The sequence below is a fragment of the Sinocyclocheilus anshuiensis genome, unplaced genomic scaffold, assembly GCF_001515605.1.
Source record: "Sinocyclocheilus anshuiensis isolate Anshui unplaced genomic scaffold, SAMN03320099.WGS_v1.1 scaffold902, whole genome shotgun sequence".
Classification (NCBI taxonomy): Eukaryota; Metazoa; Chordata; class Actinopteri; order Cypriniformes; family Cyprinidae; genus Sinocyclocheilus; species Sinocyclocheilus anshuiensis.
The window spans coordinates 615,654-633,310 of NW_015537974.1; the positions used below are offsets into that span (position 1 = coordinate 615,654).

Genomic DNA, 17,657 nt, shown 5'->3' on the forward strand with positions numbered 1-17,657 from the left:
ATCACAACGCACTGGATAGCTGGCCAATCACAGCACACCTCGCTTTTTCAGACCGATGAGCTTTGTAAAAATTGAAGCGTTTCAGAAACGCGGGGCATAGAGGAGAAACAATAATGTACAGTATGTGGAAAATAATGTGTTTTTGAACCTTAAGCCGCATAAACACATTTCATTACACCAAATACACCAAATAATGTTCTTTTTAGCAGCATCATATGACTATAAAGGAATACATAAGGTCACTTACATGCACACACTCCCTTTTCGTACCTCGGCTTGTCAGCACTGTAGTCACAGTAAAGTCCTTTATGATAGTCACAGGTATCTCTCTCATTACAGGTCTCCCTCACCTGCTTGGCACAGGCCTTGCAGCAGTCACATCCATCTGTCAACAGGCTGACCCCATGTGGGCAAACAGGGGCATTCTTAGGGCACTTACAGGGCCATTTGCAGTATCGATATCGGTAATAGGGGTCCAAATCTGTGGTCACAAGAGGAGAGTCTGTGGAGTTGTGGGAACTGGCCTGTGTGGGAGAAACGAGAGGAACAAGAAGATATGCCAACTTTAGCCACTTTGGGGCAACAGAGAGTTTGCTTTGAAATTACATTGAAATTGGACTCTTTGAATAGGCTTCCAATAACTTCATTGCAGAGGATGCTTTGGATTAGTTTCTAATATGAAGAAGCACAGGATCACTTTTACGCTGTAATTACACAGAATTAGCTTTCCAAAACTGATGGATAATTTGAATAGATATACAAACAGAACGAAATGCAACATTATTGTGACACAACGTTTTGACTTTTATAAATCAAATACTGCCTGTGTAAAATCGTATCGCCTACACAACAGTTCGTTTTGGTTCTCAGAGTATCTTTCGGTTTCTCTCTACAGTGGACGAAATGGAAAACCCGGAGTGGAACAACAACAAAGGATTGCAGAAGCGGAGAAGGGGCTCTCTGCCGATCCGCTCCACTCGTATGTGTTGTTCCAGTGAGGCATAATTTTTTTATATTAATAATTTTAGTGTGAGGCATTTTTTTAATATTAATAATTTGATAATTGATATTCAGGATATAATAGCACTTTTGTTAGTGTGATGTCACCAAATGTGGTTAAATAAGAAAACAACAACAACAAAAAAGTTAAATAAATATATAATATAGAAATCGTGTTCTATTAAAAAAAAAATCTACTGAACGCTTCCTAGACTTGATGCAACATTTCCGAGCATTAATTAGTATAAAATCATGGCACATGATGCACCAATAGAAAATGATTTGCTTTATTGTCATCATGACAAATCAAGCATTGACTTTCAGTTTTGGAACACATTATTATTTAGGTTTCTCTTGATGCATTTGTAGGTTGCAAAGAATTTGCATATGGCATGACATGATGAGACAGTTTGTTTTGCGCTTTCCAAGAATCAGTGATGGATGGTCTCTAACACGTCACTACTTTAACTGCGCGAAAGGGCAGCTTACAACAAATATTCTTGCTTTCCTTAAAAACTCTGTGCCTTCAGTTGCGTGATTTTTTCATTCAAATACTGCATTAAAAATTAACGGTATGGTAAGACTCACCTGGTGCAAACTGGCTGTCAAAAGAATCCACGACAGGAGTCTCCACATTACTATATTCCTGAGAGAAATGCATTGAAACAAGAAATGTTGTTTGCTACAGGTAGAATCCACAAGCGTTCCCTCGTGGCATCCACAGAGCGCTCAGTGATGTGTCGGTCAGCGTTACTGGACGTGCTTTACCTCTGTCTGTCAGATTTAGAGGGAGTTTGCTGGAAGTCTTCAAGGGGGTGGAATCAAAAGAAAACGTCTGAATTATTTAGAAAGCGAACTTTTCCTACAGTTTGTCTTATCAAATCACTAACATAGAAGATAAATGTTTAGATTTCTCATGTCTCAATTATGTCTTGGCAGTGGCATAATTATTGCATGACATGAAATCTACGCAAGCCATCTGTTTGATTCATTTAAGTCAAAGAATCTGATGAAGGATTTTTAATAATGTTAAATGTAGTCAAGATATACATTTTTATAAGCAGAATATTGATTTAAAGAGGAGAGGCAGTCATTATTTAAATCCATATTTCATTTATTGCTTTAAGTGCTTGACATATGGACACAAATCGTTCCAGAGATCAGCAAGTCAAGTCAAGTCAAGTCACCTTTATTTATATAGCGCTTTTAACAATACAGATTGTGTCAAAGCAACTGAACAGCATTAATTAGGAAAATAGTGTCAATAATGCAAAATGACAATAGTAAACACAAATTTTTCAGTTAAAGACAGTTCATCATTGAATTCAGTGATGTCAACATCCAGCTCAGTTTAAATAGTATCTTTGCAATCAAGTCAACGGTATCGCTGGAAATGAAGTGTCCCCAACTAAGCAAGCCAGAGGCGACAGCGGCAAGGAACCAAAACTCCATCGGTGACAGAATGGAGAAAAAACCTTGGGAGAAACCAGGCTCAGTCGGGGGGCCAGTTCTCCTCTGACCAGACGAACCAGCAGTACGGAAAAATCAATTTAAGACGTAATAAAACAGACGATGAACACTATTAACAGCAATTATTATATGATGCAATCAAACTTATAGCAAAATGTGGTAGTTCTGTATGTTGTTTCAGGGTTGGCATCATCTGAGGTCCTCTGAGGGGTTGGCATCATCTCTTCTCAGGTGAAAGAATTCAAGATAAGAGCAGTTGGACAGATAACTTTGTGTCCCTAAAACATTTCCTCCTGCTGCCAGGAGGTGAAAATGTATGTGTAAGTGACCAGACATTGTTGTGATTTAATACTACTTTTAAATTCTACCTAAATTTTACTGATAAAATGAATTTCTGGCAACCACAGCTGCTGTGCTTTTTTTTTTTTTTTTGCCATAATTTAACATTTTTACAGTACTTGAATCTACTACAAAAAAACTGACCAATTGAAATATAATCACATTAATCTTTGCTAAACTAGATTTGAAAAATACATTTTTATTAATAATACATTTGTAATTTAATTTTAAATGGTAAGCATAGAATTGAATTTTAAAATGCACACAAACAACATTTTGGAAGGTTTGTGTGATGTGCTCATATTTTGCCAAAACCTTGAATCATATGCTAGGTTGCTGTTTAGGTTTCCACGGTTTACAAATTGATACCGACACCTGGGCAGCCTGCCACTGATGCACTAAACAGAAGAACAGTAAATTCTAAACTAATCTCCTACATCACAGACTTCACTGGAAACCCTTTAATATTTCAACCCTTAACGTGCAACTTTGTTTCATAGTTCATGTAGAAATGAGTAAAAAATGTCTCACAAAATATCACATTCTGAGAAAATACTCTGACCTTGACTTCATTTATATGGCTGAATGTAAAAGTGTCCAGACAGCTGGAACAGAATCGTCTAGACAAAGAGGAAATGCTTCTTATAATCTCCAGGAATAAAGTGATAATTAACATCTCAGAATAGCCCTCAGTCAGTGGCACACAAGACTGTTCCAGCATCTGGAAACTTCATATGTCCTCCTGGCACTTTGGTCAGTCCCTATTCCATGTGACTATATGATGTCTTCATTTTAATGTAAAATCACCTGATTAATTATTTAATGAAGATATTTAAATACTCTAACAATATCTTAATCATTTTTTTAAATTTCAAAAGTGAAGAATAACCCAAAAGTGTTTTCAATGCAGTTTATTGTTTAAGTTCTACTATGATTCATAATCACAATGATTTACATCAAAAGAAACACCACAATGATAGAGTGCCAAGATTGGTTCTGGAACAAGCAATTACAAGAAAATCTGAACATTTTGAGACTAATTGTAGGCATCTTTCTCAGATTTAGGTTTGCTTGGAGTCAGAGAGAAGCTGGCGTCTGGGATTGACTTTGGCTCTTGGGTTGGATTTTGAATACCTCCAGAATCTCCCACTGAAGTCTCACAGGAGAATTTGGCTGTGAAGTCAAAAGTCAAAGTCAGGTTCACAAGTATTACCAAGTGCACAGAATCTTAAAAATGTATAAGCATTTATGACTGATCAAAAACCCACTGTTATCTTCCAATCTCTAAATGCGGTACTAACCGGTAGAGGTGATCAAATTCGGCACATATTGAGACCAGAAGGAACACTGAGGACTCTGGAGGTTCTTGCGGTTACTGAGTGTAAAGGACAGCTCCTTATAGCCCCGTCCATCCAGGTGAGCCATGAACTGAGGCCATGGGGGTAAGAACTTACTGAAGGACGTCCTAGATGCTGCAAGAGGCAGGTTGGGGTTGCTATGGAGAGCAGAGGAGAGATGAACAGGGCTGTGCAATATCACTAAAGTCGGTTTGAAATGAAAATGCGGGTTTCATTTTTCGACCTCGTAATTTTAAATTAAAATGTTATAACTCAATCTTCTGATGAAATAGTAGACTTCTCTCTGATGACAAATGCTAGACTTCTCCAATCATTTGGTTTGTTTTAAAGGGATAGTTCACCAAAAAATAAAATCCTGTCATCATTTACTCATACTTATGTCATCTGAAACCCTTTGAAACACAAATTAATCTTAATAAATCTTAATTTGTGTTGCGATGTGAGTAAATGATGACAGAAATCTGCTTCTTTCTTACAGTTGACCAGACTGACACTGATCTGCCTCCGTCCAATCAGAATCAAGTCCTGCCCTAAATTTTTATTTTATGACAATTTGTTTCACTTATACATAAGGGGGAAAAAAACATTACATAACAACATTAAAAAAATACAACAGAAAAGTTTGATGATAAATACCCAGACTTTATGAAGTTTGCCATATAGTTCATGATCTGCAAGGTAAGCGTTCTCTCTTTGGAGCTGAAGAGGTCATGCATTTCTGAGGCAAGATGAACTCCAAAGAGGTACTGCACATCCATCGGCACTGACAAATCAACACTGCGACAAAAATATATTTAGCATACAGAGATTCTTCTTAAATGTGATAGATTTTATTATGAGTGGTACCATGAGTTCTGTGAAATCAAGTAAGTATGACATGAAGTATATGGAATGAGAGGCACCTGTTGTAGGTAGCTTCCTCAGGTAGGTGGTACATGTGAACACTGGACCGTGTGTTGGCTGCCCAGAATTCAGCCATGTCCACAGCTGGACAGATGATGAAGAGATCTCTGTAGAAATAAATGTGCATAATATGAATGCGTCATGCATAGCAAGGTGCAGGCAGCTTCACCTGCATTTTAAGATTTTAATAACACAGGAGTTTTATCACATTTAACATTGTTTAATTCTTTCCTGATTGTCGCTTTGAAACAAAAAGAAATGAAACGATGGCGAAAAAGAGGATCAGGAAATGATGCTGGATTTAAACTTGGTTTTATCGGGTTCTATATGTACTATTCTAGTTTTAGGTCTCTTTCCTGTTTATGTTGCTATGCTGCTGTGTGTGCAGTGGGTCATTGGGTGTGTTGGTGAGGTTTGGTCTGTACTATATCTGACACTAGTGATTATGTGGGCAGCCAGCTTGTCCTCTTTCTCAACTGCATTCAGAGCTACTGACAATTCAGAGAAAGAAGCAGGAATTTCAGGACACAGAGGTCCAAAAGAAAATGTGAAACTGCCCTTCAAAGATGAGCTAAACACTAAAGATTTTACTGAATTTCATATTATTGCATTTCGCATCCTAGTGTCCTTTAGCCTTTAGCATTCTAGTGTCATTGCAGAAATGAAATCATTATTTATTTTAACCTTATTGTAGTAGAAATGTAATTCTACTCAGCATTTTCTTTCTGAATTTAAAATATTTTGGCTATGTTTCCAAAACTGAACAATGTAGTGTTTGCAGATATGATCTGGTAATCACAAACAGCAATACATTAGAAGGAAAAGACTGAGCTTTTTGTTAAATGAACTCTTGACTCTCAAGAGTGTACATGCTAGCCCGCTGAACTCATATTTTCCAGACACACTTTGAGTATCAGAATACTGATGTTTGACAGAAACTGAGCTCAAGAAGGTTGCATCCGCCACGCATCAAGTATCATTCAGAGCTAGGTCATTTCAGCCATTACCTATTAAGTAGATAAATATATTACTTAAAAGTCACCAAATTACCATTCAAACATCATTGTATTTTTGGACAAATTTTTCTTTTTTTTTTTTTTTACAGTTTTCTTCTTCCAATATTAGTTACCCCCATCCAGTCTATAAACTTCACTGTTAAAATGTCATGAAATTGTTCTCAGATTAGTGATGAGTGACAGTTTTTACTAGGACTGTTTTAAACTCACACTTGAGTATATTTCAGTCAGAGACCTATATATACCATTTCCTTCCTCTTTGCCACAAACAAAGCTGCCTCCCCGCCCTCAAGGCAAGAGCGATTCAAACACAGGGTCCTACCCTAAGGCTCAAAGTGATTTCAGCTCTGGATTCCTCGGCATTCCAGACCACTTAACGTTTTTTCAAGGGTCTGAACAAACATAATCATTCACGTACAGAACGGCAGCTGTGAACACATTGAGAGAGAAAATCTATTGTTCATTTTGGCATCTAACTAAAGCAGGGGTGGGCAAACTTGGCCCTTCCAGGTCACTTTCCTTCAGAGTTCAGCTCCAACTCTAATCAAACACACCTGAACCAGCTAATCATTGTCTTCAAGACTACTAGAAAGCTACAGGCAGGTGAGTTTTATCAGGGTTGGATCAAATCTCTGCAGGAAAGTGGCCTGGAAGGGCCAAGTTTGCCCATCACTGAACTAAAGAGTTGCAACTAAGCTTTACAAACAAAAAGCTGATCATGGGCTTTTAAATTAGATTGCCTTTTTAACATTGCATTCAAATGGCATAAACATTTTACTTCTCTAAGAAATAATTTTGGCCACTTTGGGAGCACAGTAAAATGAACCTTTTAGTGTTTTTAAAAGAAGTCTTTCACTCACCAAAATTCTATTTATTTGATAGAAAATACAGTAAAACAGTTATCTTGTGAAATATTATTACAATTCAAAATAACTGTTCTGTATTTTAATATATTTTTAAAATGTAATTTATTCCTGTAATGGCAAAAGCTTAATGTTATTAAGCAGCCATTACTCAAGTCTTCAGTGATACTATATTCTAATATGCTGATCTGGTGATTGATAGTACATTTCTTCTCATTCTCAGTGTTGAAAACAGTTGCGCTGTTTGTTTGTTTTTTAGAAACCGTGATACTTTTTTTTTTCAGAATACTTTGATGAATAGAAAAGTTCTAAAGAATAGCTTTTTTTTTTTAAATATATATAAATATCTTGCAACAATGTTTTAATTGTAACTTCTGATCAATTTAATGCATCATTGCTGAATAAAAATCTTAATTTCTTTCAATAACTAAAACAAACAAACAAACAAATAAATAAATCTTAGCCCAATTTTGCATGGTAGTGCAACTTTGGTACCTGGGAGGTACAGTATATGCTTTCCATCCAACATTCTTATAATAAAAATAAATTATACTTTTGTTCTGTATGACCTTCCACCTCATACCTCGTAGCATTTTCCAGTGCGCGAGAGAACACATTGTATCCTGAGGGTGTGGGGGAGTGTTGCAAAGAGTAGAACCAGGTCGCGGCCTCCTTCACGAAAGCATTAGCATCATCTCGACCCAGAGAGTTAGACAGGGCTGCGTAAAATGCTGTCTTGCTGTCAGCCCTTCCCTGAAGCTGCTCGAAATTCTTCTCAGATAAAAGAAACACAAAAGCGCCAATAAGAAATTGTAACTAGTTTTTATCTAACCACACCCAGCTTTAATTCTCACAGTATCTTTTAGGTGCTTTCCTCTCGCTCATTTCTCAGTCTGATATATTTGTGTCCTGACCTTGATGTTCTTGGCTCTGCTGATGAGACCGTCTTCAAATGATGACCCTAGAAGTAATTCAACTTTGTGGAAGCGTCCGGACAGAAGGGCCACAGAAGGCTTTTCCCGAACTACAGTTCCATCAACCACTGGTGACCAGGCCTGCAGGGGACCACTCACTGCTAACAACTACACAGAAAAACACCCAGAGAATGTTACGCAACAAAAATAATGATCGTTTTTAACAGTTATGTGCTTTTTCTTCACAAAAGTAACCCATTATACCTTTGTCTGGGCAGCATTGATGCTCTGAGCTGGTTTACTCCTTAGGCAGGTCAGCAGCTGTGAAATATCAGAGGCCGAGCAGCCAAGTTCCCTAGCCAGAGATGCAGTTTGCGCCTGGGCTTTAGATGTACTCATTACAACAGCTGGAGAAAACACCGATCCACCCTACAAGCAAACAACAGCATTGTTAAGCACTGCATGTGACCACTAAAAAGGTATCCGGATCTTTAGTCATCAACCATGATGAAGTATTTTCATCTAGACCTCATTTATTATGGGTTTTTTGTTTTACTTTAAAGACATTTGTCTGAGAGAGAATTTAGAGAACTTTTCCAGTCAGACTCAAATGTCAATGAGACATAAACAAATTTTATATTAATCTATTATGGTTTGGACTGAAAACGTCTCAAAACAGAAAATCATGAAACCATGAGTGGTTTTCTTTGCATACCACTGCTATTTATACACCTATTTACCAGAAGCAGTGCATTATTTCCATATATAGAGCATTCCTGAATTAATTTGCATGTGATTATAAAGCCGTTTCACTTCAGCACTTCCTATTTTTGCTTATTTGTGAAATGGAAAGTGTGGTGAGACACACAGCTTCCCCGTTTACTCAGGCCATGCCCTTAAACTCTTGTCAGACTCTTGCACAACAGAACCATAGGAGAATCTATAAGAAAGGGAGCTTGTCTCGGTTTGGACAGACATCTGATGGCTGATTGGATGTGGTAAATTTGTAGGAATAGCTGTGGGAGACTGACAATGGGAGGCACTCTGGCAAGCCAAAGAACCCTGGAGGATTTCGAACAAGCTCATACTAATGAAGACCTTCCACCAAGAGGTACGAAAATGCTGAGCAGTGTCCAAGTGACTGGTTTCAAGTGACGTTCTGAGTTATTGTAGACTGATGCCACATCGTTTCAATCGTTTACAGATGTGGTGTGTGAAGAGACTCAAACTGTATTAATACATAAGCATATATCGGTTCTCCGTGTAGACAGAACGTGCAGTGTTAGATGTGGTTTGTCCTTGAAATGAAATAATATTCAATAGACTAAGCTGAACTTAAAAACAAGTGAAATTTGTGTACGACCTAAAAAAAATATGAAGTCTCTAAAATTGGACACAAGCGCACAACATTAGCTGGAATCACACCCATGACTGAATAGTACCAAACAAGGAAGTTTGTTTTTCTGTTTAGTAATCATTCTTGAATTAAATGATCAAGTTAAAAAGTTAGCTCAAAGGCTAAAGGAACATATTCTAAGTACTTCCTGGCACTGCAACATAAATACAAATGACTTCCTAACACAAATGCGCAAAAATACAGGTTTGTTTCATTAGCAAGAATCAAAGAGCCAAGTTATCTTTGACATAAAAAACAACAACTAACATACAAACATTATGAACATATATATTTTTTTCCCAATGCAAATGCAATATTTTCTGTTTTACAGTGGATGAGAATGACACCGCAGTAGTGTTGGATAACTACCCTCCTCCTGATATCTGCAAGCCTATATTTCGAATGGGAGATTGGCTGAAAATAGTGTCTGAGTAAGTATTATCATCACATATTTCTAAAAAATGTTTTTGCCTGTATGCAATGTAAACAGTAAAATATGTCTCTTAACATGCCTCACAAGATTATTACTCAAGATATGCTACAACAAATAAGTTTTTTCTTTGTTTGTTTGTTTATTTATTTATTTAGAGTCTTTCATGCACACCAGTTTATGTGCTCAAAAACACAGCAATATTGTGAAATATTATTACAATTTAAAATACCTTTATATTTATTTTTATATATTTAAAAATGTCATTTATTCCTGTGATTGCAAAGCTGAATTTTCAGCAGTCATTACTTCAGTTTTCAGTGCCATTCTAGAAACCGTTCTAATATGCTGATTTGGTGCTCAAGAAACATTTATAATTATCAATGTTGAAAACAGCCATGCTGCTTAAAGGGGTCATATGATGTTGCTAAAAAGAACATTATTTTGTGTATTTGGTGTAATGAAATGTTTATGCGGTTTAAGGTTCAAAAAACACATTATTTTCCACATACTGTACATTATTGTTTCTCCTCTATGCCCCGCCTTTCTGAAACAGAGAGAGAGAGAGAGAGATTGTATGTTTGAAGTGTAGATATAATGTTTGTATGTTTGAAGTGTTAGTACAGTATGTTATTAAACTATATTTACCATCAATAACACTCACAGTTGCTGGGCGCAATATGCGAATGCACAACCGACCACAAAACCTTGAAGCCAGTGTTAACTTTAACACTACCTTCTGCCGTTTAACACATACAGAAAACTGCTTTTCACTAAATAGAAATAGGTTGTTTTTTGATCATTATAAACTTTACAATTACAAACGAGAAGCATAACAGTCCACATGCATTAAGTCTCACTTTCTTTCAGGGAAGGGTACTGGTGGAAGGTCTACTCGGTCAACACTAAGGAAGTGAACTATATACCACACTGTCATGCCACAAAAGTCTACCATGGGTAGGTTCTGAATCGCCAACTAAACGAGCTGCTTGTCATTTAGCTTCCACTAGTTGTTTAATGCTCTCTAAGTGCTAATGGAAACATTCTTGTCGGTCTCAGCTGGCTGTTTGAAACCGTGACCAGACCAAAAGCTGAGGAACTGCTTCAACTCCCAGGAAACCGAGTGGGGTCATTTCTGATCAGAGAGAGCACAAAAGGTCAGAATACATATTTAAAATGAACATTATACTCTAGTCTAGTGCCAAACAGCCAGAGCATAAGGTCTGGTCCATATTTCAGCTTATTCTGGATGACAATCACCCACTTAAAACTGTCTGACAGACAGAGTTTTATAAATAGACCAATCTAAAGGATCTTCTAAATAATATTTTGGCTTATCCAATAATATGGCTGATTTTTTTTGTAGGTATGTACACCTTATCTGTGCGCCACAGAAATATTAAGCATTATCGAATAGTTCGAATGCCAAACAACTGGTACTTCATCGCTCCACGCCTCACATTTCAATGTCTGGAAGATCTGGTCAACCACTACTCTGGTAAATCAAAAAAACTACTACTAAATAAATAAATACTACTCTGGTAAACCAAAAAACAACCAGTTTTAGTGTAAAAGATGTATCTGTTTGATGCAGATTTTTCCCTCTTGCTCTGGTTCAGATATAGCAGATGGACTGTGCTGTGTTCTAACTGGCCCATGCTTGACCGCCTGTGAAACACCCCTGAGTAAGATCACAAAAACACCTGATGGGAGAAAATTATCCTTTGACTGGAGAGCAGTGAACAGGTAATAAGATCAATAAAACTACCGCTCAAAAGTATGGGGTCAGTAATATTTTCATGCTTTTGAAAGAAGTCATCTATGCTCACCAAGGCTGCATTTATGGACCAAAAACACAGTAGAAACTGTAATATCGTGAAAATGATTGAAATTTACTGTTTTCTATTTTTACTTTTAAATTAATTTATTCTTGTCATGGCAAAGCTGAATTTTTAGCATCCTTTACTCCAGTCTTACGTGTCACATAATCCTTCAGAAATCATTCTAATACGCTGATTTGGTGCTAAAAAAAAACATTCTTATTATTGTCAAAGTTGGAAAACAGTTGTGCTACTTAATATTTTTTATGAATAAAAAGTTCAATCGAACAGTATTTTTTTTTTTTTTGTAGCCAATGTACATCTTTACTGTCACATTTGATCAATTTAATGCATCCTTACTGAATAAAAGTATTAATTTATTTGGGGGAAAAAAACTTATTGACCACAAACCTTTGAATCGTAGTGTATATTTTTCAATTTTCCTTTTTTGTTTCTCCACTAAAACTGAAATTCATTTATTTGATAAGTGTTTGAACTATCATATGAACATGGAAGCATTTTAAAAACTGTAAGTCTTTTCAGACAACATCTATAATACTAATGCACTTTTCCTCACTCAGCTCGGAGCTCATCCACCAGAGCACAAGCCCTTCAGGGGTCAGCTATGGGGTTCAGAACAGTGTATCTTCCTACCTGTCTTTGCTGGGACAGCAAGAGAAGCCAGAGAAAAAGAAATTTAGCATGAAGAAGAGGTGGAGGTCTGTCTACATGACACCAAACCACCAGCTTGACAGTTTGGCTACTGTGGAAGACAACTATGAGGAGGTGCTTTGATAGATCACAGCTGATTCATTCCAAGAGCTCAAAAGCTGATAGAGGGATATATAAAGGCATTGTGTGTTGACTGGAAAGAGACAGACTTTTTGTCAGAGAATCATCTGAACATTTAAAACAGTTCCTCAGGCATGTGTTTATTTAAATGTAGGCTTACGAAGCTTTGAGTCTGAATGTTTTAAGATGCTTGTGCAACCTTGTGTCATTATTTTTGGATTGCTTTTACTGTAAATGTGACCTCAGACATTAGTGTTGTTACATAAAACAGTGGTGTCATGTAACCGGCAGTGGGACTTCAGAGTTCTGTTCTTACCATTAGCAAAGCTCGGTGGAAAAGTGATGAAGCCGACGGTGAGGTAAGATGAAGACTCGCAATGTCGGCACCGTTTCTCTCTGCCCCTGCTGTGACTTTAGTGGGGTCTCCTCCAAAATGAGCAATGTTCTTCTGAACCCATCCCAGAGCAGCTGCCTGGTCCTGCAACCCATAATTCCCCGGCAGAGCACTGGAATCTAGACAGAGTCAACAGACTTCAATTCATCAGGCATATCCAAATGTGTTTTCCACACATAGATTAAAACTATGACGCAAGAATATTCTCAATAAATGACTGAAAAATCACCTTTTCATTATAACCCGCATGTGAAAGTCTATCCACTATAAAGACAATAATAATAATTTTTTAAATGTTTAATAAAATATTCACAGCTCCACAGGGGTTTGGCTGGGAAATACCATTGTCACAAACAGTTCAAGAAATGTAAGGAAGCCAATTACGCTTCTGCACAGCTTTCACTGTGTGTTGTTTTTGGCTGGAAAATTAAAGCTCATCCTGGCAGACCACTCAAAGGCACCAGTTAGGCCTCCTTTTCAAACTTACTCAGCCAAGGGTGGCAAAGGGGAAAAGAATCTGAATATTTTCACAACCACTGTGTGGAATGGAACTTCTCACATGAACATAACATAACTATATTCCATAACCAAATCCATTCCATTTTTTGGGGGGAATTCCATTTTATGGAATAAATTATCCAATTTCTTGCAATACGTCATTTCATTCTAACCCAACAGAGCTTCCAGGACATGGTTTAATTCTAGTGTAGATATATAATAATAATAATAAAAACTTCTTTATAACATTGAGATTCATTCCTTAAAATATTTTCAGAACTTTTCAGCATGAAGTGTTCCGGAAGGCATTCGCATTTTTGTTGCATGAATATAAACACATCAACAGTAAGGGCAAATAAAACTAAAGACGACTGTATTCAGGGCTCATAATGGTGAGGACTGTGTTATTTACTAGATTCTATACTAAATGTTACTCTACACCAAGGTTTTTCAGTCTTTACAGACCCAGAACCCAGGAAAAAAATGTTTATCATACAATGGATGTATTCTTTCACTCAAAAGTTTGGGGAAAGTGAGATGTTTTGGTCACACTTTAGTTTGGGAACCAATTCTCACTATTAACTACAACTCCTAATTTGCTGCTTATTAATATTTAGTAAGACAGTTGTTAAGTTTAGGTATGGAGTTGGATTAAGAGATCGAAAATATGGTCATGCAGAATAAGGCATTAATACCTGCTGTGTAAGTACTAATAAACAGCCAATATGCTATGAATAAATTAATTCTATTATTCAGCAAGGATGCATTAAATTCACCAAAGAATCCAGAAAAAAATTTCACGGTTTCCACAAAAACATTAAGCAGCTCAACTGCTTTCAGCTTTGATAATAAGAATTGTTCCTTTAGCACCAAATCAGCATAACAGAAGGATTTCTGAAGGATCGTGTGACACTGAAGACTGGAGTAATGGCTACAGAAAGTTTAGCTTTGCCATTACATTTAAAATATATTTAAAATAGAAAACATTTGTGGGACTGGCTAGAGTCATGGAATATTATCAAGTTGCGTATATGAACACTTTCATGTATATGTCATATGTGTGTGTTTTTGGGTACCTGCACTGAGGAAACCGAAAGCGGCCACCCTGAAACTGGCTGTCACTACAATTATGTTGCCAACAGCAGTGAGGTAAGACCCATCTAAGAGACCCGATCCAGAGTTGTGGAAGAACACCAGAACCGGAGCATTCTTTCCCTGTGACAAAACAGAAAAATTGTACTATGAATACCAATAACAGCATTCACACCACAGTCAGCAGATACAGTGGTTTATGAAAGCAGTATTAACATACATAAAAGCCCATGAGAATGAGAAATGAGAAAAAAGAACATAATAAAGAAAGTTGTAACATTAAATTAAATTAGTGCATTATATACTATTGTTCAGAAGTCTGGGGCCAGTAAAACTTCTTTTGATCTTACCGACTGCAAACTTCTGAACAGTAGTGTACATGTATACGTATATATGTATTTATGCATGTTTGAGCTCATGTGGGTCTTACCACACTACTAGCAACAAATACATTGAGGTACAGACAGTCTTCACTGGAGGTGGAGTCAGTGGGATCGCCAGGTTGAAGACAGCTGGATCTAAAACAGTTTTGATAAAACAAATCAGATCACACTCCAGAAAAGTGACTTTATTAATTCTGCAGTAAGGCAACCAGTTAATTTGAGGGTATAAATGTATGTTAATTCACAATCTGCAAACAAAGTTGCCCACCGAGAAAACGTGGCATTCCAGATACCGGTCCAGTCAGCTGGCTGTGGAGGGCTGAAACGGAGCTCTCCGACTGGTGGACGAGCATAAGGGACACCCAGGAAATAGGTTACACGCTTGCTATCTGAGCCAGTTATGGGTTTCACCTCACTCTCTCCGAGAAGTGTCCCGTGATCAGGAATGGAAACAGAAGTCAACTCTGGCTGTAAACCTATAAAGAAATGTTTAAACATCTGTGTTGTTGGGGTGAAAGAGATCAGAAACATCCTGAACTGGTTGACACTCTGAATAAACTGAAGATTGTTTTGTTTTGTGGTGCCACCTGTCCTGACGTAAACAGACTGAGCAGGCTCTTTGGTGACTAAGAAGCAGCGCTGGCCGCTGGTTGTAGGAAGGCAGGTGTGTGTGTCTGGATACATCACACATCTCATGGCTGACTCTCTGCTTTCGATAGACACAGCTGAACAGGACTCACTTTCCTCACAGGCTACAGAAGACAAGAATGTTATGAGAAGACAAGGATAACCACATATTATCTGTATTGTAAATTGCTATTGTGATTATTATGACTAATTCAGTTAAAATATATTAAAATGTAATAAAAATAAATTATTAATGTATTGTATATTATTTCAGCCTTGCCATCACGGGAATAAATCACATTTTAAAACGCATTAAAATAGAACCGATACTTTAAATTGTGATAATATCTCAAAATATTACTCTCTTTACTGTATTTTTGATCAAACAAATGCAGCCTTGGTGAGCATAAGTAATATAATATTTATTCAAATCAAAAGTAAACTACATGTTGCTTGCTACATCACATTGCAATGTGTTCAGCATGTAACATGTGGCTTTATCACATCAACTTCCTGTAAAAGTTCTGAGAAAAAAAAAAAAAAAGTGATACACGTTACCAGATAGACACCAGTCTCTGACTTTATCCAGATCCTCTGCTATATCTCTGCTTATGTGGACAATGTCAAAAGCTGAAACAGATGAATCCACCTTGACAGAGGTGGCATCCAACTGCTTCCAGTTCTTCAAATCAGCTGCTTGCAAATAAGCAATGAGATCAAGAATGACGTGTGAAAATTACATAAATGATTGAATTCAATTATTATACAGTAATAAAAAATACATTGTTAGAAAACAGTAAGGTATTATTCATTTAAGAGACTCTTACCGTTCTTTGAGGGAGAGCGGAGACTAAATGGTGGACACACACTGGGATTCTTTATCCATTGGTTTACTACAGAGACATACAAAGCTGATGTTAAAATCTTTCCGTGAAGTCATTTACTTCAACAAGTCACATAATGGGAATTCTCAATTTATTGAAATACAGAGTTCGAAAAGGCACATGGATTTCAGATATACCTGGTTTTTCATGCCAGCCGAAGGGATAGACTTCAGTCTGCACTTCGGATGGAGAGCAGTCCTGAATCCTCCAGTTAGTACTGTCATTCTCACCACATGTCTGGATACCCAGACTATTCAGAGTTAGACACAACACATCTGATCCTGTACACAAGCAAAGCAGAGAGACCAACTGTGAGTGGTTTCATTCCACAGATTAGACATCACATATGTTTTAAGTGAATGAGCAAGATGAGCTGTGTATTTTGAGACTCGTTTGAGTAAAAAGGTTCTTTCATACTAGGTACACCGGAATCTTGGACATATCCTATGCCACGGCAGCATGGATCTTCATCACATCGCCTCTCACACTCAAAAAACCTGCTCGAAAAAGTAAAACAGCATTATTCATGAAGGAAACAAATAAACTGAGATGGAAACAAGTTTGTTGGTTTTCCCCTCACCCTTCTGTGATAGATTTACTGGACAGACTGACTCGACTGCGTACAGAGTAGGACACCATCTTCTTAAAAGTAACACGACTGTAGAAACTCTTCACACTTCCTAACAGAGAAACTGCACAAGAAAAAGAAAGTGATGTCCATATTATGCATAACAAAAAATATGCTGTAAAATCTAACTTGATCAAAAGCACTTTGGCGTAATAGGTTGGTAAAAAGAATGTTTTTTGACTTAATGTTCCAAACAGTGGAACGTTTATACAAATAGAAACTTCCAAGTGGTGCTTTTGGGCAAAAAACAAACTGTTTGCTAATTATGACAGGTTCTTTGATTCCCTCAGTACAAGCTAAGATAAAACGCTGGGTCAAAAAAATCTTTTTTACAGCATTGAGAAACCCCTTACGGCAGATTTCCACTAAGGTAGCATTATTTTCCACCCTTAAACATCTACAGCAGATGGACCACATGTTAAGAGTTTATGATCACACCTTTTTGTTGTGGATTACTTTATAATCCATAAAACATTCAAGCCCCTGTGATCCCCTATTATGACTGAAAATCACTGCATTTGTGTTCCAGGAACACACAATAGGACTATCAAATCCAAACATTCCTGTTTCGGCATTTCAAATTGTTCAAAAGTATGTATATCTTTAGTATATACATACTTTTATACATAGTACATACTTTTATACATAGTATATCTTTTTGAAATAATAATAATAATAATAATAAATAAACTAATTAACTAACTTTTTCCAACAAGGATGGATTAAATTGATCAAAAATGACAGTAAAGACATTTTCAAATAATTCTATAAAAAAAAAAAAAAAAGTATAATAGTATCCACAAAAGTATTAAGCAGCCGAAAATTGATAATAATAATGTGACAGTGAAGAA

The 17,657-nt window shown here is 36.9% G+C and overlaps 3 protein-coding genes across 3 annotated transcripts in view; 1 reads left to right on the forward strand and 2 right to left on the reverse strand.

Moving 5' to 3' along the window:
* Positions 1 to 1,797, reverse strand: part of LOC107672150 (WNT1-inducible-signaling pathway protein 1-like) — a 4,614-nt gene extending 2,817 nt beyond the window's left edge. The window contains exons 1-3 of the mRNA XM_016465253.1: positions 1,768 to 1,797; positions 1,588 to 1,645; positions 248 to 524 (exon numbers count right to left, since the gene is read on the reverse strand). Coding sequence (XP_016320739.1) covers positions 248 to 524; positions 1,588 to 1,635 — 325 coding nt within the window. The 5' untranslated portion in view covers positions 1,636 to 1,645; positions 1,768 to 1,797. The remainder of the gene's footprint in view (positions 1 to 247; positions 525 to 1,587; positions 1,646 to 1,767) is intronic.
* A 2,001-nt stretch (positions 1,798 to 3,798) lies between these two features.
* The window catches only part of tg (thyroglobulin), a 33,727-nt gene continuing 19,868 nt past the window's right edge, over positions 3,799 to 17,657 (reverse strand). Inside the window, exons 32-48 of the mRNA XM_016465261.1 lie at positions 16,759 to 16,870; positions 16,596 to 16,675; positions 16,316 to 16,459; positions 16,122 to 16,187; positions 15,853 to 15,987; positions 15,255 to 15,419; positions 14,936 to 15,143; positions 14,715 to 14,802; positions 14,269 to 14,407; positions 12,617 to 12,813; positions 8,127 to 8,291; positions 7,863 to 8,030; positions 7,532 to 7,719; positions 5,069 to 5,176; positions 4,803 to 4,943; positions 4,110 to 4,303; positions 3,799 to 3,981 (exon numbers count right to left, since the gene is read on the reverse strand). Coding sequence (XP_016320747.1) covers positions 3,845 to 3,981; positions 4,110 to 4,303; positions 4,803 to 4,943; positions 5,069 to 5,176; positions 7,532 to 7,719; positions 7,863 to 8,030; positions 8,127 to 8,291; positions 12,617 to 12,813; positions 14,269 to 14,407; positions 14,715 to 14,802; positions 14,936 to 15,143; positions 15,255 to 15,419; positions 15,853 to 15,987; positions 16,122 to 16,187; positions 16,316 to 16,459; positions 16,596 to 16,675; positions 16,759 to 16,870 — 2,435 coding nt within the window. The 3' untranslated portion in view covers positions 3,799 to 3,844. The remainder of the gene's footprint in view (positions 3,982 to 4,109; positions 4,304 to 4,802; positions 4,944 to 5,068; positions 5,177 to 7,531; positions 7,720 to 7,862; positions 8,031 to 8,126; positions 8,292 to 12,616; positions 12,814 to 14,268; positions 14,408 to 14,714; positions 14,803 to 14,935; positions 15,144 to 15,254; positions 15,420 to 15,852; positions 15,988 to 16,121; positions 16,188 to 16,315; positions 16,460 to 16,595; positions 16,676 to 16,758; positions 16,871 to 17,657) is intronic.
* Positions 8,821 to 12,659, forward strand: sla1b (Src like adaptor 1b). Its single transcript, XM_016465267.1, has 7 exons — positions 8,821 to 8,973; positions 9,590 to 9,689; positions 10,559 to 10,645; positions 10,748 to 10,845; positions 11,055 to 11,186; positions 11,308 to 11,434; positions 12,090 to 12,659. Exons 1-7 carry the CDS (start codon positions 8,895 to 8,897, stop codon positions 12,301 to 12,303), a joined length of 837 nt encoding a protein of 278 aa, XP_016320753.1. The 5' UTR covers positions 8,821 to 8,894; the 3' UTR covers positions 12,304 to 12,659.